This window comes from Macaca mulatta, chromosome 19 (genome assembly GCF_049350105.2).
Source record: "Macaca mulatta isolate MMU2019108-1 chromosome 19, T2T-MMU8v2.0, whole genome shotgun sequence".
Lineage (NCBI taxonomy): Eukaryota > Metazoa > Chordata > Mammalia > Primates > Cercopithecidae > Macaca > Macaca mulatta.
Window position 1 is genome coordinate 51,996,900 of NC_133424.1, and position 20,445 is coordinate 52,017,344.

At 46.7% G+C, this 20,445-nt stretch overlaps 1 protein-coding gene, 1 long non-coding RNA gene and 1 pseudogene across 5 annotated transcripts in view; 1 reads left to right on the top strand and 2 right to left on the bottom strand.

Annotated features, from left to right (window-relative positions):
* LOC705034 (cytochrome P450 2F5-like) overlaps positions 1-20,445 on the top strand; it is a 56,653-nt pseudogene that overhangs the window by 4,774 nt on the left and 31,434 nt on the right. Inside the window, exons 4-8 of the transcript XR_013410687.1 lie at positions 13,745-13,905; positions 14,253-14,429; positions 15,038-15,176; positions 18,423-18,512; positions 19,054-19,086. The product of XR_013410687.1 is annotated as a cytochrome P450 2F5-like (transcript). The remainder of the gene's footprint in view (positions 1-13,744; positions 13,906-14,252; positions 14,430-15,037; positions 15,177-18,422; positions 18,513-19,053; positions 19,087-20,445) is intronic.
* Positions 418-11,446, bottom strand: LOC144337501 (cytochrome P450 2A9-like). 3 transcript variants are annotated; one of them, XM_077982886.1, is made up of 4 exons: positions 11,335-11,446; positions 6,136-6,270; positions 5,588-5,716; positions 418-767 (listed from the first exon to the last, which is right to left on the bottom strand). In XM_077982886.1, the coding sequence occupies exons 1-4, from the start codon at positions 11,335-11,337 to the stop codon at positions 555-557; spliced, it is 480 nt and encodes a 159-aa protein (XP_077839012.1). In that variant the 5' UTR covers positions 11,338-11,446; the 3' UTR covers positions 418-554. The 3 variants fall into 3 exon arrangements, with proteins under 3 accessions (XP_077839012.1, XP_077839011.1, XP_077839013.1); XM_077982885.1 differs by lacking the exon at positions 11,335-11,446 and adding an exon at positions 7,567-7,895; XM_077982887.1 differs by lacking the exon at positions 11,335-11,446 and adding an exon at positions 7,567-7,895 and having other exon boundaries at positions 631-767; positions 5,540-5,716.
* On the bottom strand, positions 13,021-14,589 carry LOC114674216 (uncharacterized). Its single transcript, XR_003725220.2, has 2 exons — positions 14,441-14,589; positions 13,021-13,952 (listed from the first exon to the last, which is right to left on the bottom strand). It is a non-coding gene; the product is annotated as an uncharacterized LOC114674216 (long non-coding RNA).

Below are 20,445 nucleotides of genomic sequence, written 5' to 3' on the forward strand. Positions count from 1 at the left end.
CCCCACTTGATCCTCCCCACACCCCAGGGAAGTTAGTACAGTAGTTCCCCCTCATTGCTGGGGGATATGTTCAAGACCCCCAGTGGATGCCTCAAACCATGGATAGTACCCAATTCTATAGATACTAAGTTTTTCTGATATATACATATCATGATAAAATTCAATGTATAAATTGAGTACAGTAAGAGACTGGCATTCATAAGTAATAAAATAGAATAATTATAACTATATTCTAACAACAGTTATGTGAATGTACTCTTTCTGTCTCAAAATATCTTATTATATGTAATATTTTTAGACTGCAGTTGACTGCACACATAACTGCAATGGTGGAAGGCAAAACCAAGGTGAAGGGGGAACTACTGTCTCAATAGGACCCAACTTCTGGGAAGCAAAAGGGCTTCACCTGATTCTTAGACCCAGCACTGGACTTTGAGCCCAGCTGTCCAACTCCAGACTCAGCCCATGCGGGCCCCTGGCACCCATCACTGACAAAGTCCTCTTGCCTATTCCCACAACTATATGACATGTACTCTGGAATCATGCAGTATTTGTCAGGAAGACACAATCGCGTCTACTACTTGATAGAAGAGCTCAAGGACTTCATTGCCTCCAGGGTCAAGATCAACGAAGCATCCTTTGACTCCCAAAACCCTCGGGACTTCATTGACTGCTTTCTCATCAAGATACACCAGGTATCTCCTCTTCTTCCACTGGTCCTTCCCTCTCATCTCCCCAACCTCTAGTCCCTGCAACTTTCCACCAATCTGCAAACATTGAGGGCAAAACAAAACAAAACAAAACATAAAAAAACAAGCATTATTTCACAGCGTTTACTTTTATCTGTAGATGAATATAGAGACTGTAAAAGTATAAACTGTTACAACTTTAAAACAGACTTTGAATCTAGAAATTTCAGGAGTTTGGAAAATTTAGGAACTTGGAAACTTAAAATCTTCCACCTTATACATGCCAGAGAGTTACAACTGTAGTTTTGAACCTTAGAATCTCAAAAACTTAGAAATTTAAAGTTTTTAAATGTAAGACTTTAAACATTTAAGTTAAAGTTAAAAGACTTGAACGTGTAGGGACAGTAGGGTATAGAATTTAAATTTCCAAGGTCAAAGGTTCAATAACATAAAAATATAAATTTACAAATGTATAAAACTCTAAGAAATGATGATGCAGAAGTGTTAACCTTCTGAATTTGTATAGAGATATATCTCTATTTCTATATTTCTTTAGAAATTTAGAAGGTTAATACTTCCATATCATCATTTCTTAGAGTTTTATGCATTTGCATATTTATATTTTTATATTTTTGAATCTTTGCCCTTGGAAATTTAAATTCTATATCCTACTGTCCCTACATGTTCAAAACTTACAAGGCATCCTACATTCTTCTCCTCCCATCCTCCCTGTTGTTCACTCCATCCCATCCACCCTGGCTTCTGCCTTGCTGTTCCTCTAACACACCAGGCACGTTCCTGCCACAGGACCTTTGTTCTGACTGTGTCCTCTCTCAGACACGTTTGGTTTACCCACCTCCTGTCTCCATATACGATAGACAATAAAGCCAATGAGAAAATAACACAATAGGCCAGGCGCCGTGGCTCAGTCCTGTAATCCCAGCACTTTGGGAGGCCGAGGTGGGTGTATCAACTGAGATCAGAAGTTTGAGAGCAACCTGGCCAACATTTTATATTTTTTTATATTATTTTTCTTTTTCTTTTTTTTTGAGACAGAGTCTTTCTCTGTTGCCCAGGCTGCGGTGCAGTGGCGTGATCTCAGCTCACGCAACCTCTGCCTCCTGGGTTCAAGCGATTCTCCTGCCTCAGCCTCCTGAGTAGCTGGGATTACAGGCGTGTGTCACCACACCCAGCTAATTTTGTATTTTTAGTAGAGACAGGCCTTCACCATGTTGGCCAGGCTGGTCTCAAACTCTTGACCTCAGGTAATCCACCCGCCTTGGCCTCCCAAAATGCTGGGATTACAGGTGTGAGCCACTGCGCCCAGCCTCACATCTTTTTTTTTTCTAACTCCAATTCTCCTGCCTCTCTCTCATGCAGACACACAATATTCTATTGAGGGCCAATCTCGACAACCCAGGCTAATCTTTTCATCTCTAGATTCTTAATTTACTGGCATTTTCAAAGTCTCTCTTGTCTTTTTGTTACCCTTATATACACAGCCTTCCAGGCATTAGGTTTTAGGGACTTGGAGGTGATTATCTTTGATGGCCATTATTGAGCCAACCACCCTGCCAAAGTTAAATAGAATCCGTCTCCAATAAATTATGATCTGGTCCATTTGAGTAACTTTAGTAATGAGAAACTCATTACTTGTTTAAGGAAAGTTCCCAATTTTGGCCCCTCTCCTTAATAATACAATTCAAAACAAGCCAAAGGATTTCTCCTGGTGCAGATGAGAGACACTAACACACTTCCACTCAAATGTTTCTAGTCTTAGCTCCGTTGTCTGAGTTATCTTTCATGGGTCTAAATAATCAGGCTGGGTGCGGTGGCTCACACCTGTAATCCCAGCACTTTGGGAGGCAGAGATGGGCAAATCGCTTGAGGCCAAGACTTCAAGACCAGCCTGGCCAACATGGTAAAACCCTGTCTCTACTAAAAATGCAAAAATTAGCCAGGTGTGGTAGTGCACACCTGTAATCCCAGCTACTTGGGAGGCTGACACACCAGAATCATTTGATCCCAGGAGGCAGAGGTTGCAGTGAGGCAAGATTGCACCACTACACTCCAGCCTGGGGGACAGAGCGAGACTCCATCTTGAAAAAAAAAAAAAAAAAAAAGAAAATCAAATATTTATTGGATGCTTCTATGTGCCAAGCACTGTCCTAGTTCCTTGTACACCAGATTTATGTAATGTTTACAACTCTATGACCTTGTCCAACCATCACACTCATTTTGAAGATGATGAAACCCAAGTTCAGAAGGTGAAGTCACTCATCCCTAAAATGCAAAGAGGAGTAACTCCACCAGTGGTGATCTTAATCAGTCACGTAACCACTTGCCATTTGTGTCGATCCTGTCCTAGTCACCCAGCATGCCTCTTTCCCATTCTGTAAAATACCCATGTATGAAAACCAAGCTGGGACCATGGTTTTTTGATGCTTTTAAGTAAAGACCAATTGTCCTGGCAGCGTTCCAGACTCCAAGCTGCCTGTTTCCCGATGTCTGACGAATAATTGAGCACCACCAGTGTGTCAGTTGTTAAGTTAAAGAAGTGACAAAACAGGCGAGGTGCCTTGACTCATGCCTGTGATCCCAGCACTTTGGGAGGCCGAGGTGGGTGGATCATGAGGTCAGGAGTTCGAGACCAGCTTGACCAACATGGTAAAACTCCATCTGTATTACAAATACAAAAATTAGCCGGGCGGATGGCAGGTGCCTGTAATCCCAGTTACTCAGGAGGCTGAGGCAGGAGAATCACTTGAACCTGGAAGGTGGCGGTTGCAGTGAGCCGAGATCGTGCCATTGCACTCTAGCCTGGGTGACAGGCTGTCCAAAAAAAAAAAAGAAAAAATAAAAGAAGCAACCAAACATGCATGGCTTGCATCTGACACCTCTTTCTGCTGGAGCTTGGAATGCATGATTTGCCCTGGCTTCCCTAACAAAAACACCCTTTTATTTGTGTGTGTGCCATTCTCCGCTATATTTTCTGGCCCCTTCCAGCTAAGATCCACAAAGAAATTAACCAGGTGATTGGACCACACCAGCTTCCAAGTGTGGATGACCGGGTCAAGATGCCCTACACAGATGCCGTCATCCATGAAATACAGAGATACAGAGACTGGTAGATATCGTGCCCATGGGTGTCCCCCACAACGTCATCTGGGACATTCAGTTTCGAGGTCACCTTCTGCCCGAGGTGGGGTAGCCCCCTCATTGCCTCCCTTCCACTGCACTCATCTCTCCCCCTGGTTCCCTACTCCTGTAGCCCAACACTGATTTCTCCTAACTGCCCCCATTTTCACCCCAGGGCACAGACGTATTTCCCCTGCCTGGCTCTGTCCTCAAAGACCCCAAATACTTCCGCTAGCCAGAGGCCTTCTATCCCCAGCACTTTCCGGATGAGCTGGGCCGCTTCAAGAAGAATGGAGCCTTTGTGCCTTTTTCCTCTGGTAGGTTTCTCTGGTCTGACTCCCCCCAGGCATGTGCTAAATCCACCCCTCAGCCACTGGTCTGTATTTGAGGTCAAAGTCATAATGTGAATTTGAAGGTTATATCTTAGAACCATAAAGTTTTAGAATCCCAGAATTAGTAAATATTGGAACGATTATCCCTGATAATTAGAAAAAAAGTTAGGATGGCAATAGCACTAAACAGGGCATAAACCAACTGGCTGTTAAGAAGAAAATAAGATATATTTTCTATGTTTCCAGGCAGATAGCCTCTGAACCTTTGCCATTGATCTACAAAAGCAGCCATAGACAATATGTAAATGAATGAGCATGTATGTGAACCTGAAAAACTGTTTACGGACAATGAAATTTGAATTTTGTTTTATCTTCATATATCACAAAAAAGTCTTTTTTCCCCAACCATTTTAAAATGCCAAAAGCATTCCTAGTTTGCAGGCTGTATGAACACAAGCAGCAGGGCAAATTTGCCCTACAGACAGTCATTTGCCTACTCATGGCAAAAAATCTTTATGCAGCAACATTTTAAGTATATATTGGTGGGGCACAATGGCTCATACCTGTAATCCCAGCACTTTGGGAGGCCAAGACAGGTAGAGCACTTGAGGCCAGGAGTTCGAGACCAGCCTGGCCAACATGGTGAAACCCTATCGCTACTAAAAATACAAAAATTAGCCAGGCATGGTGGCCTGCGTCTCTAATCCCAGCTACTCGGGAGGCTGAGGCACAAAAATCACTTGAACCTGGGAGATGAGGTTGCAGTGAACCAAGATCATGCCACTGCACTCCAGCCTGGGAGACAGAGTGAGACCCCGTCTCAAACAAACAAAAAACAACAACAAAAGTGTATGTTGTTTGGATCCTGGAGTCAGGGCAGCGGTTGAGAACCTGGACTCCACTCCACCTTTTAGAAATGGTGAGGCCTTGGGTGAGTCACTTCAGCCGCCGTCTGTGAAACAGGGATTCATCCCTCCAAACCATTGGAAGAGCGGCTTACAAACAGTAGGTGTTATTAACGGTGAGTTTTCACTTTTTTTCTCACCAGTGTCTGGCACGTAATAGGCATTTGACAAACCCTTGAGGAACTGAAATGAACACAACCTTGAAACTCATGGATCCTATAGAACCATTCCCTCTTGGAATGGGATGGAATCAGAGCCATCAGAGAAGTAGCAGGTCCTAGCTGAGCCTAACTATAGACACCCACTAAGCCTGTGTAACACCCCTTTATAAAGCAGGCACAGTCATGAGCCCTGAGGTGCTGATGAGGCAGCTGAGGCTCAGTGGGGTGGTCAGTCCAGACACCCCCGACACCCCATGACCTGTGCAGGTGCGACCCTTCCTTCTGTCCTCCCCTGTGCCTGCAGGAAAGCGCACCTGCCTGGGCGAGGCCATGGCCCGCATGGAACTCTTTCTCTACTTCACCTCCATCCTGCAGAACTTCTCTCCACGCTCGCTGGTGCCGCCTGCGGACATCGATGTCACCCCCAAGCTCTCAGGCTTTGGTAACATCCCTCTGACTATGAACTCTGCCTCGTGGCCGCTGAGTGCCACCTGTGGGGCAAGGAGGAAGCGGTGAAGAACGCAGCTCCACCAATGACACGGAGGTAGACCATTCATAACAGACATCAGCCATTTGCATTGTTGGAGCAGGGTCCTGTTAACCAGGTTGTGCCAGAATCACGGGGGAGGCACAGAGAGGAACTTAGGGGATGATCCAGAGGAGTGGGCAGTGGGCACTCAGTGGGCTTGGGACGGGAGTGACTGACCAATCACTGCAGACATTTTCAGTATTTTAATAGCTAGTGAGACTCAGCTGATTCCTGTCAGCTGAATATTGCCCTGTCTCTGGACAGCAAAGCACGTCTCAGGGTCCTGGGATCTGGGACAGGTGGGGACATTGCACCAGGCTCAGGGGAGTTTTGAGGGTCTGTGGACCTCCTCTTCCCTCCCCCTCCAGCCTTACCCTCTACCTCTGGGTGCTTCGTGAGCAGCAGGAAGCCGTAGCGCAGGGTGGTGCTGACGGTCTCGGTGCCCGCAATGAAGAGGTTCAGCGCGGTCAGCACCAGGTTCTTCAAGTAGAACTCCGTGTTGGGGTTCTTCTCCTCCTGCAGGGAGAGGGGGCTTTAGACCAGTCTCACCCCTCTTGCCCGTAAGGCGTGCCACCACATCTGGCTAATGTTTTAAAAAATTTGTTGAAAAGACCGCCTCCTGCCACGTTGCCCAGGCTGGTCTCAAACTCCTGGGCTCCAGCAATCATCCTTCCTCAGCCCCACAAAGTGCTGGGATTTCAGGTGTGAGCCATTGCTCACAGCCCAGATTATTATTTATTTATTTATTTTTTGAGATGGAATCTTGCTATGTCACCCAGGCTATAGTGTAGTGGCGTGATCTCGGCTCACTACAGCCTCCACCTCCTTAGTTCAAGAGATTCTCCTGCCTCAGCCTTCCAAGTAGCTGGGATTACAGGCGTGCACCACCATGTCTGGCTAATTTTTGTATTTTTAGTAGAGATGGGCTTTCACCACGTTGGCTAGGTTGGTCTCGAACTCCTGAACTCAAGTGATCCGTCCTTCTCAGCCTCCCGAAGTGCTGGGATTACAGGTGTGAGCCACTGTGTCTGGCCGAGGCCCAGATTAAAACGTTAAAAAAAAATGCTCTTAACGCAGATTCACCTGAGGTTAACATTTTAACCCATTCCCAGTGTGATTTGTTCTATTATATCAATCAATCATCTATCTATTTTACTGTGTTTTATGCTACTATAACAAAATACTACAGACTAGGTAACTTATTTATTTGTTTGAGATGGAGTTTCACTCTTGTTGCCCAGACTGGAGTGCAAATGGCATGATCTTGGCTCACTGCAACCTTCGCCTCCCGGGTTCAAGTGATTCTCCTGCCTCAGCCTCCAGAGTAGCTGGGATTACAGGCACCTGCCACCACGCCTGGCTAATTTTTGTATTTTTTTTTTTTTTTTTTGAGACGGAGTCTCGCTCTGTAGCCCAGGCTGGAGTGCAGTGGCCGGATCTCAGCTCACTGCAAGCTCCGCCTCCCGGGTTCACGCCATTCTCCTGCCTCAGCCTCCCGAGTAGCTGGGACTACAGGCGCTGCCACCTCGCCCGGCTATTTTTTGTATTTCTTAGTAGAGACGGGGTTTCACCGTGTTAGCCAGGATGGTTTCGATCTCCTGACCTCGTGATCCGCCCATCTCGGCCTCCCAAAGTGCTGGGATTACAGGCTTGAGGCACCGCGCCCGGCCAATTTTTGTATTTTTAATAGAGACAGGGTTTCACCATGTTGACGAGGCTGGTCTTGAACACCTGACCTCAAGTGATCTGCCCACCTCAGTCTCCCAAAGTGCCAGGATTACAGGAGTGAGCCATAGCACCTGGTCTACTTACAAATAATAGAAATTTATTTCCCACAGTTCTGGAGACTGGGAGTCCAAGATCGAGGAGCTGGTAGGTTCGGTGCCCGGTGAGGATCAGGTTTCTCCTTTCAAGATGGCATCGTGTTGTTGGATCCTCCAGAGGGGAGAAACCTTGTGTCCTCACATGGGTGGAAGGCAGAAGACCAAGAGAGGTGAAGTTCATCCATCAGGCCCTTTTGTAAGGTACCTAATCCCATTCATGATGGTGGAACCCTCCTGACCCAATCACCTGTCATAGGCCACACATCCCAATACTGTTGCATTGAGGATTACATTCCAACATGGATAAAAAACATTCAAACCATAACAGTATCTATTCAGTACTTTTTCTGAACCACTTAGGGTAAATTACATACAACATAGCTTTTACCTGTAAATACTTTGGAGTGTATTTCCTAAGAATAGGGACATTTTCTGATATAACTGCAGCTATATATATATATTTATCAGCTATAGTAAATTTAATGCTGATGATGCAATACTTTCATCCGTAAGGTTTATACTCCACCTGTTGGTTTGAGAAGTAGTTTGACAACTTTGAAATGAAATGGCAGTTTCTTTGTTGCCTGAGTGACGCCACACTTAAGACTCACTCATGGTTGGGCGTGGTGGCTTATGCCTGTAATCCCAGCACTTTGGGAGGCTGAGGCAGGAGGATTGCTTGAGGCCAGGAGTTTGAGACCAGCCTATGCAACACAGTGAAACCCTGTCTTTACCAAAAACAGAAACAAAACAAAATAAAACATAAAAGAAAATCACATCTAAGTTTCCAGAGGCATCACAACAGTTAAAGGCAAGGGCCCTGGAACCAGGGAGCTGGGCTTTTGATCCTGGCTCTGAATCCCATCAGAAAAGTGACCTTGATTAAGTTATGTGATCTCATCATGCCTCAGTTTCCCCAGTGGTAAAATGGGGATAATTTTAGAGATGCGTGGTGAAAACATTTATAGGTGAATTGATGCAAGCTCTGGACTTTGCTTCAAAATAATCCCAATTTTTGGGGGTGCAGGGAGGGGGATTGTCGGGAGCATAGATGAAACAAGATTGGCCATGAGTTGATCATTGTTGAAGCTGGATGATGAATATATTCTTACATCTACTCTAGTGTATGTTTGAAATAATCCACAGATAAAACAGTTTTTTCAAAGAAAAGTAAAACTGAAGGACATGAATAGACAATTCTCAAAAGAAGATATTCAAATGGTCAACAAACCTATGAAAAAATGCTCGACATCACTCATTATCAGGGAAATGCAAATTAAAAACACAGTGAGATATCACTTTACTCCTGCAAGAATGATCATAATTAAAAAATCAAAACATACAGATGTTGGCCGTGGATGTGGTGAGAAGCGGACTTTTACACGTCCGGCGGGAATGTAAACTAGTACAATCACTATGGAAAACAGTATGGTGATTCCTTAAAGAACTAAAAATAGAACTATCATTTGATCTAGCAATCCCACTACTGGGTATCTACCCAAAGGAAAATGAGTTGTTATATGAAAAAGACACTTGCATGCACATGTTTATAGCAGGACAATTTGCAGTTGCAAAAATATGGAACAAATCTAAATGCCCATTGACCAGCCAGTGGATAAAGAAAATGTAGTACCAGGCGTAGTGGCTCCTTCACGCCTGTAATCCCAGCACTTAGCGAGGCCGAGGCGGACAGATCATGAGGTCAAGAGATCGAGACCATCCTGGCTAACATGCTGAAACCCCGTCTCGACTAAAAATACAAAAAATTGCTGGGCTTGGTGGTGCACGCCTGTAGGCTGAGGGAGGAGAATCGCTTGAGCCTGGGAGGTGGAGGTTGCAGGGAGCCGAGATCGCACCACTACACTCCAGCCTGGTGACAGAGTGAGACTTCTTCTAAAACAAAAACAAAAACAAACAAACAAACAAACAAAATTGTGTATTCACCAAGGAATACTGCTCAGCTACTCAGCCATAAAAAGGAACAAAATAATGACATTTGCAGCAAGCTGGATGGAGGTGGAGACCATTATTGTAAGTGAAGTAACTCAGAAATGGAAAATCAAATATCGAATATTCTCACTTATAAGTGGGAGCTAAGCTATGAGGGTGCAAAGGCATAAGAATGTTCTAATGGACTTTGGGGACTCAGAGGGGAAGGGTGGGAGGGGAGTGAGGGATAAAAGACTACACATTAGGTATAGTGTAAACTCCTCAGGTGACGGGTGCACCAAAATCTCAGAAATCAGCCCTAAAGAAATTATCCATGTAACCAAAAACCACCTGTTCCCCCAAAAATATTGAAATAAGAAAAGAAAAATGGGTGAAAAGTGGAAGGGGTGCCGATTACAACTTACGTGCGTTAGCGGGTTGTTAAGAGGAGGGATTAAGTAATTTAAATTAAATCGGCCGGGCGCGGCGGCTCACGCCTGTCATCCCAGCGCTTTGGGAGGCTGAGGCTGGAGGATCACGAGGTCAGGAGCTTGAGAGCAGCCTGTCCAACATAGTGAAACGCCATCTCTACTAAAAAAATCACAAAACATTAGCTGGGCGTGGTGGCAGGCCCCTGTAATCCCAGCTACTTGGGAGGCTGAGGCAGGAGAATCCTTTGAACCCTGAAGGCGAAAGTTGAGCCGAGACCATGCCACAGCACTCCAGCCTGGTCGAAGAGTGGGACTCCGTCTCAAAGAAGAAGAAGAAGAAGAAAAAAATCTAAGTAAAGCACTTAGAATAATGACTGGCACAGTAAATGCTGTGTGAGTTGCTGTTCTTCCAGGCCAGAAGCGGCGCAATGTTACCACCAGGTGGCGCTGTATTCTCCCTGCTCCACAGGTTACTCAGGCTCAGAGTCCTGGGGGGCATCACAACAGCCCTGAATTTGAATCCTGCTCTGCCACTGCCTGGTTGAGACTTTTACTACCTGCCTAGCTGAGACATTTACTAGCTCTAGGCCTTATTTTATTCATCTCATTACTTTTCTTCTTTTTTTTGAGACAGAGTTTCACTCTGTCGCCCAGGCTGGAGTGCAGTGGCATAATCTCGGCTCAACTTTCGCCTTCAGGGTTCAAAGGATTCTCCTGCCTCAGCCTCCCGGGTAGCTGGGATTACAGGTGCCTGCCCCACGTCTGGCTAATTTTTGTGTTTTCAGTAGAGACGGGGTTTCACCATGTTGGCCAGGCTGGTCTTGAACTCCTGACCTCCTGTGATCCACCCACCTCGGCCTCCAATGTGCTGGGATTACAAGCGTGAGCCAACACACCGGGCAGAAAGCTGGTTTTCTTGAGAGATGATGAAGACTTGAGGCCACGTCAATCATACCTGAGTTAGAATTCCAGTTCCAGCACCTACAATCTATATTTCCTTTGATAAATTACTTAACCAATCTGCCCTTCAGTTTCCTCCTTTATCAAATGAGTATTTTAACAAAATCTCTATATAACATACAGCAATCACGATAGATACACCATGAGGATTCAATATGATACTGTAGGAAATCCTTTAATGCAAGGCTTGGCACCAAAAGCAACTCCTATCAACCTTAAAATATTAAGACTAATATTAAACTAATACTTGAGGGCTTGTTATGTGTCAGGCACATAACACCATGAATTCTCATAGTAACACCATGAGACAGATAATACTGTCATGATCCCCATATTATGGAAGAGGGAACTGAGGCTCAAGGAGATATTACTTGTGGAAAGTCACACATTTGGGATTTAAAAAAAGGCATCCTGTCTCCAGAGCCCGTATTACTCACCATTATGCTAGACTGGACTCCCTCACCCTCCTAACCCATCTTGTGTGCCCCAAATTCAAGTTTCTTCTGGGTGCAAGGTCTTTGAACAGCCAGAGGTCTTCCATCCCTTCCATCTTCTCTACTGGAGTGGATGACTCAAGAAGTAGAAAATAGGCCAGGCGCGGTTGCTCACACCTGTTATCCCAGCACTTTGGTCTGGGGTCAGCGTTCAGGCGGAAGCAAGGCTTGGGGTTCAGGTTGTCCATTTTTCATTTTCTCAGAATATTTACTGACCTGTTGTCAGCTGATATTTTGAGATATCCAAGCCCTGGCCCATTCCCGCACCAGATAAGTCCAAAAGCTAGGCTAGGATAGCATGTTCAGTCTCTCCTTCTATCACCACATCACCTTTTCTTTCTTTGTTTCTTTCTTTCTTTCGTTCGTTCATTCTTTTTTTTTTGCCAGGATCTCACTCTGGCACCCAGGCTGCAGTGCAGTGGCATGGTCTGGGCTCACTGCAGCCTCGACCTCCTGAGCTTAACTGATTCTCTCACCTTAGCTTCCCAAGTAGCTGGGAATACAGGCATGTGCCACCACATTCAGCTCCTTCTTTTTAATTTTTTTATAGAGAGGGTAGAGAGGGAGTCTTGCTATGTTGTCCAGGCTAGTCTCAAACTCCAGGGCTCAAGCAGTCCTCCTACCTCGGCCTCCCAATATATTCTGGGATTACAGGTGTGAGCCACCGCACCCAGCCTACATTACCTTTTCTTACTGGGTCCCTCCTGCCTCCCTCTAAAAAGGATCCCTGTGATTACATTAGGCCCAGCCAGATAGTCTGGAGCAAACTTCTTATCTCAGAATCCTCAACTTAATCCCATCTGCAAGGTCCTTTTTACCACGTAAGGTAACAAATTCACAGGTTGTAAGCATAAGGACATGGACATCTTTGGGGGCCATCACAACCCGCCACGACACCATGATCTGTAACAGCCTCGCACTGGGTCAGGCCCTTCACTGACTCCCAGTTACACACTCACTAACTCCTTATAGTAGCTCCATGATGAGAGAAGTGCCATCAGACCCATTTTACAGATGAGAAAACTGAGGCTCAGAGAAAGGAAGTCAGTTTGCCAAGTCACACCAAGACTAAGAGACCAATGAGGATTCAAACCGCGTCCATCTAACTCCAGATCTGGTTTTCTGGGCTGTGCTATTGCGTCCTGGGTGCTGTGTTGAAATGTGTTGTTTCGGCTGGGCATGGTGGCTCACGCCTGTAATCCTAGCACTTTGGGAGGCCAAGGTGGTGGATCACTTGAGCTCAGGAATTCGAAACCAGCCTTGGCAACATGGTGAAACCCTGTCTCTACAAAAAATACAAAAACTAGGCCTGGCACGGTGGCTCATGCGTGTAATCTTAGCACTTTGGGAAGCCGAGGCGGGCGGATCACTTGAGGTCAGGAGTTCGAGACTAGCCTGGACAACATGGTGAAACCCCATCTCTACTAAAAATACCAGAAAAAAAAAAAAAAATTAGCCAGGTGTGATCTCAGCTCCTTGCGGGGGCTGAAGCAGGAGAATCACTTGAACCCAGGAGGCAGAGGTTGCAGTGAACCGAGATCCTGCCACTGCACTCCAGCATGGGCGGCGGAGCAAGATTTCATCTCAAAAAAAAAAAAAAAAAAAAAAACCCAGAAAGAAAGAAATGTGCTGTTCGGTATTTACTATGGTCTGTTCAGCTGTTGGACGGCCAGATGCTAGGTGTTGTGTTATTTCTGGGTGAGATTGTAGAGTTGTCAGGCGCTGCATGTGGTTTTGCGTTGTGTCATCTGCTGGCTGCCTACATTGTTGCGTTGCTGCATAGTGTGGCCTTTGTTCTGCTGCCTTGATTGTACGTGTTGTGATGTCACATCGTGTGTTGGGTGCTGTCTGCTGGGTTGCTGTGTACTAGTGTGTGTTGTGTGGCAGGATTATGGAGCTGTATGCTGGCATGATGTGTTGGTGTGTGGTTACTGTGTCTTGGGATGTTTCCGGGCTGGTTGTTAGGTCACCGAGTGTCCTGTGTTGGCATCTACTGTGATCCTATTCGCTGGGTGTTCTGTTGCCCTGTGTTGTTGTGTTCCGTGATGCCTGATGATTGCCTTGTGCTATGTTGCGTGCTGTGTGTTGTGTTGCCAAGAATAGCCGGTTCTGTGGTGGGTATTGTTGCTGTGGATGTGCTGCAGGAAGTTGTGGGTTCTGTGCTGTCTGTGGCATTGACACATGCTTTTGGGGTGTTGTTAAGCAGCATGTTGTGACCATGTGCCTGTGCTCTGCACCGCAAGACACGTTGCCATGGTTGAGTCGGATGTTGTGCAAATTAATGGTGTTGCTGCATGAGGTCTGGTGTGCTGCACATCGCGTCTTCCTGATCCATTCCATTCCCCACCCTCAGGCGAGCCCTTTGACCCCACGTTTGTGCTGAGTCACTCAGTGTCCAACATTATCTGTTCCGTGCTCTTCGCCAGCTGCTTCCACTACGATGATGAGCGTCTGCTCACCAGTATCCGCCTTATCAATGACAACTTCCAAATCATGAGCAGCCCCTGGGGCGAGGTCAGCCAAGTGAGTCCAGCTGGGACGGGGTGTGGGTTCCGCAGGACCTAGGAATGGAGAGGAAACAGTGGGCGGGGAAAGGGCTGCGAATGGCCCTCCCAGGGCCCGCCCCTCCCATCTGACCCCGCCCAGAGTTACACGGCCACGCCCCCTCCCCTCCCCTGAGCATTTATGACCGCCATTCCCTCCTTCCCACTCCCCCTCAGCCCCAACCCCAACACCGGCCTCTCCAGAACCTGGCTACCCTTCGAGACCCAGTCCCTGCCTACCTCATCCACACAGAACCCGTTCGCCCCTGAACACCCTTCGTCCTCCTCCAAAACCCTCCCACTCTGTCTGGTCCCCAGTTGTACAACATCTTCCCGAGCCTCCTGGACTGGGTGCCCGGGCCGCACCAACGCATCTTCTAAAACTTCAAGCGCCTGAGAGACCTCATCGCCCACAGCGTCCACGACCACCAGGCCTCTCTAGACCCCAGATTTCCCCGGGACTTCATCGACTGCTTCCTCACCAAGACGGCAGAGGTAATCCCTACCTGGAAATCCCACCTCTAGTCTGACCTGAAATTCTCCTGCTGCCCCGGCCTCAAACCCACAGGGACCCCAGATGGGGCAAGGTTGGGGGACCTTCTCCCTGGAGAAGCTGAAGCATCTGGCCCAGCTGGGCTGGAGCCAGGAGCCACTCGCAGCCACCTCCAATTACAGCTCATTAAGAAGTCATCAAAGGAGGTGGGGCGGGGCGGGGCGGGGGAGGGCGCGGGAGGGCGCAGTTGCTCACCCTTGTAATCCCAGCACTTTGGGCGGCCGAGGCAGGAGGATGGCTTGAGTCCAGGAGTTCGAGACCAGCCTGGACAATATAGTAAGACCCAGTCTCTACAATACATACATACATACATAAAACATATTTTTTAAAAAACAAAAAACAAGAAGTCATTCAAGCTCTATCTAAGAAGTTAATTGTAGGCCCTGCAGCTGAGATTTTCCCAGCCCTGCCCTTCTGCGTTCCCCGGCTCTCCTAGGGAAAGAAAGTTAAACCCAGCTGGGACTGAATGGGCCCCCAGCAGCAGTCCTACTGGTCTAGAGGGAAGGGGTCTCCATCCTTGGCTCACATCCCCACCCCTCCACCCCGGCAGGAGGAGGACCCACTGAGCCATTTCCGCATGGATACCCTGCTGATGACCACACATAACCTGCTCTTTGGCGGCACCGAGACTGTGGGCACCACGCTGCGCCACGCCTTCCTGGCACTCATGAAGTACCCGAAAGTTCAAGGTGAGGCCCACCCACACAGCAGCGCGGAGGTGCCCATGTGTTCCAGCCTCCCCCCAGAGCAGGGAGCCACTGCCCCGCCTCCCAGGTCTGAGATAGCCTCCTGCTGACCCCAGGAGTCCAAGCCAAACCCACAAACCCACACGGAGGCCGATCCCACCCACACAGACCATGAGGTCCACGCAGCCTGCCCGAATCCTGACCCACATCCCACCCGCTTAGTTGTTTTTTTTGTTTTTGTTTTTGTTTTGTTTTTTTGGAGATGAAGTCTGGCTCTGTCACCCAGGCTGGAGTGCAGTGGTGTGATCTCGGTCAGCTCACTGCAATCTCTGCCTCCCGAGTTCAAGGGATTATCCTGCCTCAGCCTCTCAAGTAGCTGGGATTACAGGTGCACAGCACCACATCCAGCTAATTTTTGTATTTTCAGTAGAGACAGGGTTTCACCAAGTTGGCCAGGCTGGTCTCGAACTCCTGGCCTCAAGTGATCCACTCGCCTCAGTTTCCCAAAGTGCTGGGATTACAGGCGTGAGCCACTGAACCCAGCTCTGCTTAGTTTTTTGTTTGTTTTTGAGACAGAGTCACTCTGTCGCCCAGGCTGGAGTACAATGGTGCAATCACAGCTCACTGCAGCTCCTTGGGCTCAAGAGATCTTCCCACCTCAGCCTTATCAATAGCTGGGAGTACAGGCGTGCACCACCACACTCAGTACACTCAGCTAACTTTTTATTTTTTGTACAGACAAGGTCTAGCTGTGTTGTCCTGGTGGGTCTCCAACTCCTGGGCTCAAGCAATCCTCTCACCTCGGCCTCCCAAAGTGCTGGGGTTACAGGTGTCAGCCACCGTTCCCCACCTCCACCCACTTGGTCTTGCCTTGTTCCGACCGTGTCCACCACTGCATACGTCCACCTCCGGCTCCAGAACCCAGCTAAGTCTTCCCAGAGCCCCAGCCACACACCTGCCAGGGAACCCTACCTCTCCCACACAGCCTGGCCCCCACACACAGCTCTGTCTGCTATTCCACCTCCCCAAGCTCTACCCTGGCTAATTCTTTTTTTAAATTTTTCCTTTTTTTTTTTTTATGATGGAGTCTCGCTGTGTTGCCCAGGCTGGAGTGCAGTGGCCCGATCCCGGCTCACTGCAACCTCCGCCTCCCGGGTTCAAGCGATTCTCCAGCCTCCGCCTCCCAAGTAGCTGGGACCATAGGTGTGCGCCACCATGCCCAGCTAATTTTTTTATTTTGTTTTAGAGACGGGGTTTCACCATGTTGCCCAGGCTTGTCTCTGACGGGGGCCAGCCCCTCCACACCTGTGGGTATTTTTCGTCAGGCGGGACGAGAGGCAGAGAAAAGAAATAAGGCACAGAGACAAAGTATAGAGAAAGAACAGTGGGCCCAGGGGACTGGCACTCAGCATATGGAGGACCAGCACCGGCCCCAGTCTCTTGAGTTCCCTCAGTATTTATTGATTACTATTTTCACTATCTCGGCTAATGGAATGCGGCAACAGAACAGGGTGATAGTGGGGAAAAGGTCAGCAGGAAAACATGTGAGCAAAGGAATCTGGGTTACATATAAATTCAAGGGAAGGTACTGTGCCCGGATGTGTGCCTAAGCCAGGTTTATGCTTCTCTCCATCCAGACGTCTCAGTGTAGCAAAGAGTAACCGAGCAGCATTGCCGCCAGCATATCGCCTCCAGCCACAGGGCGGTTTTCTCCTATCTCAGAATAGAATGAATGTATGATCAGGTTTTACACCGAGACATTCTGTTCCCAGGGATATGCAGGAGTCAGAGGCCTTCCTCTTATCTCAACCGCAAGAGGCTTCCTCAGCACAAACCCTTCATGTGTGTCAGGCTGGGGGACGGTCAGGTCTTTCCCTTCCCACGAGGCCATATCTCAGGCTGTCTCAGTGGGGGGAACCTTGGACAATACCCGGCTTTCTTGGGCAGAGGTCCCTGTGGCTTTCCGCAGTGCATTGTGTCCTGGTTAATCGAGAATGGAGAATGGCGATGACTTTACCAAGCATACTGCCTGTAAACATATTGTTAACAAGGCACATCCTGCACAGCCCTAGATCCCTTAAACCTTGATTCCATACAGCACGTGTTTCTGTGAGCACAGGGTTGGAGTTAAAGTTACAGATCAACAGCATCTCAAGGCAAAACAATTTTCTTAGTACAGATCAAAATGGAACTTCTTATGTCTTCCTTTTCTACATAGACACAGTAACAGTCTGATCTCTCTTTCTTTTCTCTACATATCCCCCTTTTCTTTTTGACAAAACCGCCATCGTCATTATGGCCCTTTCTCGCTGGTCACTGTCTCTTCGGAGCTGCTGGATACACCTGTAGACTAACAATAGACAGAACAGGCATACAAGGATTAATATGAAATTTACAATAGTGGAACTTCTAATGATTTTAACCCAACTGACCGGGTTAAGATTGGCGAGGCCATCAGCAGCATTCACGATTGCCTCAGTTCCTGGCACCACATTTAAATGGGCTTTTGATGCCTCAAAAATGTGTTCTTTTAATTTTGAAAAGTCTAAAGTAAGATTATCTTTTCCTTGTACGTGGTGTCTAACCATGTCCCGGTAATGCTCAGACTCATTATAGGCTTGGGGTGTAATACAAAAATCTGACGTATTCCAGTCACACTGTAACTGAAAATGATGTTCCAAGCTCATGAGCCTATCTCTCATCCAAATGACAGTTTGTCTAAGATCATTAATTTGGTTTGCCAATTTTTGATCTATTTGGGTCTCAGATTTTCACAATTTTGAGAAATTATTTGGCCAATCATGGACAGATTTTGCAGTTTGAACAGAGGATTGTAAAGCAATTCCAGCACCCGCAGCAATAGCTGTGACTGCAATAAGGCCCATAATCACTGAAATCAAAGTAAAAATGAATCTTTTGGATCAAGTTAGAATTCCTTTTAATACTTCCATTAAAATATGGATGAATGGCGAGGCCTCCCACGGTTGGTCCATGGACACAGGATCCACACGCCCTCTCTTGCTCTCACTAGTAGAATATGGTGCTGCCAATTAAAAGTCGAATCAATGCAAGGAAAAAATCTACAGTTTTCACAGGTTATAGTTTGGGAATCTGGTTTGATAACTATGTTTCCTACAACTAGCATATAAGGGGGTTTTATACAACTTTGCAAAGAAATTGTCAGACTGGAATTTAGGTTGATAGTATAATATGGCTTATAATCTCTTGTTCCTGTGGCTTGATTTCCAGACCAAATTCTAATGTGGTGCAAGGCCGCAGTAAACTTCCGTAATTCTGGATGTTCAGGACCAGTAACAGGACTAACTAACTTTGGTCCAGGTGATGAAATTCCCTTTTCACCCCATTTCCATGGATAGGGTGATTCTAACCTTCTATAAATCTGGTTCAGTGTTTCAGTTAAATCACTATCATAGGCCGGATTAATGGGCAAGATGGCTGGGGCCTGTGAATATGAGTGAGTCTGGCCCATACAATTATGATATAATTGGCCTCGAGGGGCCCAGTCTCTACTAGTTCCGAGTTCATTGTTTTGTAGTACCACCGCAGTATCAGCCACATATTCTTCCCAAACTGAGACTTCTGGGCTTTTTGGTTCTTCGGGAATTTCCTTGGGGCAAGGCTTCCCCTTAAGCCTAGGTTTTAATGATCTTTGATAAGAAGGGTCCTGTAAATCATTTATTTGTGGCCCGAGTGACATTCCACTTACCATGTGATAAGTAAATCTACTGGTGGCACTGACAGTAGTTACTTTTACCAACCTTTTGGCTTGTAGGCATTAAACATCCTGGTGCCTTCCCTAAGCAAATAGGAGGATAATGATACCCAATGGAAATATTTATCATCATTTCTTCTTCTTCAGGATGGGCAGAGCAACGGTCATCTGTGGGGCCAGGTACGCATGCACTATTATTAACATATACTTCAATAGGATTATCCATCCATGTGACTGCCCGAATGAAGGGCGGGAAAGGCACATAGGCCCAGTGGGTATAATTAGCTGCAGCTGCTCCTGCAGACATGGGAAGACTTACCACCATTGATACAATCATCAAAGCTGCAAGCAGCATATTCTCTGGAGTTTGTGTCACCTTTGTGTTTTCTAGGCTTTTTTCAGCCAACTGTGTCAGCTTCTTTAATTGTGCCCAAGTTGGCAGCTCTGCTTTCTTGGTGGATGACAGCATTATCTGTAAGTTGTAGATACCTAAACTGGAAGCTGGTTTTTTTCCTGGAGAAATACAAGCAAAACCTCTCCCCCACGTTATCACCTTCCCTATTTCCCATGTTTTATTTTTATTATCTTTTTACCAAATCAGTTTTTCTTCATGTGGGCTGTTCCTTTTACCATTAAGTTGTTGTTCTACAGAGGTAGTGGTCTGATTTCTATAAATGTGTAAAAAATTTAAAGTATAGTGTGCTAGATTAAGTTGCATCTGGGGAGCGTTACACTCTTTACTGTCTTTTCCTTTTTTTTTTTTTTTTTTTTAACCAATTGAGCTTTGAGTGTTCTATTAGTTCTCTTAATTATGGCCTGTCCTTGGGAATTATAAGGAATTCCTGTTGTGTGTGTAATTTTCCACTGATTTAATAATTTTTGAAATGCTTTACTACAGTATCCTGGTCCATTGTTCGTTTTAATTTTTTTTTTTGAACTTTTGTGGTAGCAAAACAAGATAATAAATGTCTTTTTTTTTTTTTTTTTGAGACGGAGTCTCGCTCTGTCACCCAGGCTGGAGTGCAGTGGCCGGATTTCAGCTCACTGCAAGCTCCGCCTCCCGGGTTCACGCCATTCTCCTGCTTCAGCCTCCGGAGTAGCTGGGACTACAGGCGCCCGCCACCTCGCCCGGCTAGTTTTTTGTATTTTTTAGTAGAGACGGGGTTTCACCGGGTTAGCCAGGATGGTCTCGATCTCCTGACCTTGTGATCCGCCCGTCTCGGCCTCCCAAAGTGCTGGGATTACAGGCTTGAGCCACCGCGCCCGGCCAATAAATGTCTTCTAACATGGGAAGTACTTTCTCCTGTCTGGCAGGTTGCCCATATGAAATGTGAATAATTATCAACTGTCACATGGACAAATGACAATTTTCTAAATGAACCTAGGAGGCAGAGAGGTTACAGTGAGCCAAGATTGTGTCACTGCACTCCAGCCTAGGTGACAGAGCTAGACTCCATCTCAAAAAAAAAAAAAAAAAGAAAAGAAAAGTATAAATTGCTTAAAACAGTGTGTGACACATAGTAGGCATTCAGCTCATGT

What these genes read in the sequence shown, in the direction of transcription:
- LOC144337501 (XM_077982885.1), bottom strand. Translation starts at nt 7,758, where the DNA reads ATGAACTTCACCTCTCTTGGTCTTCTGCCTTCCACCCATGTGAGGACA. An exon ending in GAAATAAATTTCTATTATTT is followed by an intron (nt 6,271 to 7,566) that starts GTAAGTAGACCA and finishes CTCTCCCTGCAG; the next exon opens with GAGGAGAAGAACCCCAACAC. An exon ending in AGAAGTTCTGCAGGATGGAG is followed by an intron (nt 768 to 5,587) that starts GTGAAGTAGAGA and finishes CAATGTTTGCAG; the next exon opens with ATTGGTGGAAAGTTGCAGGG.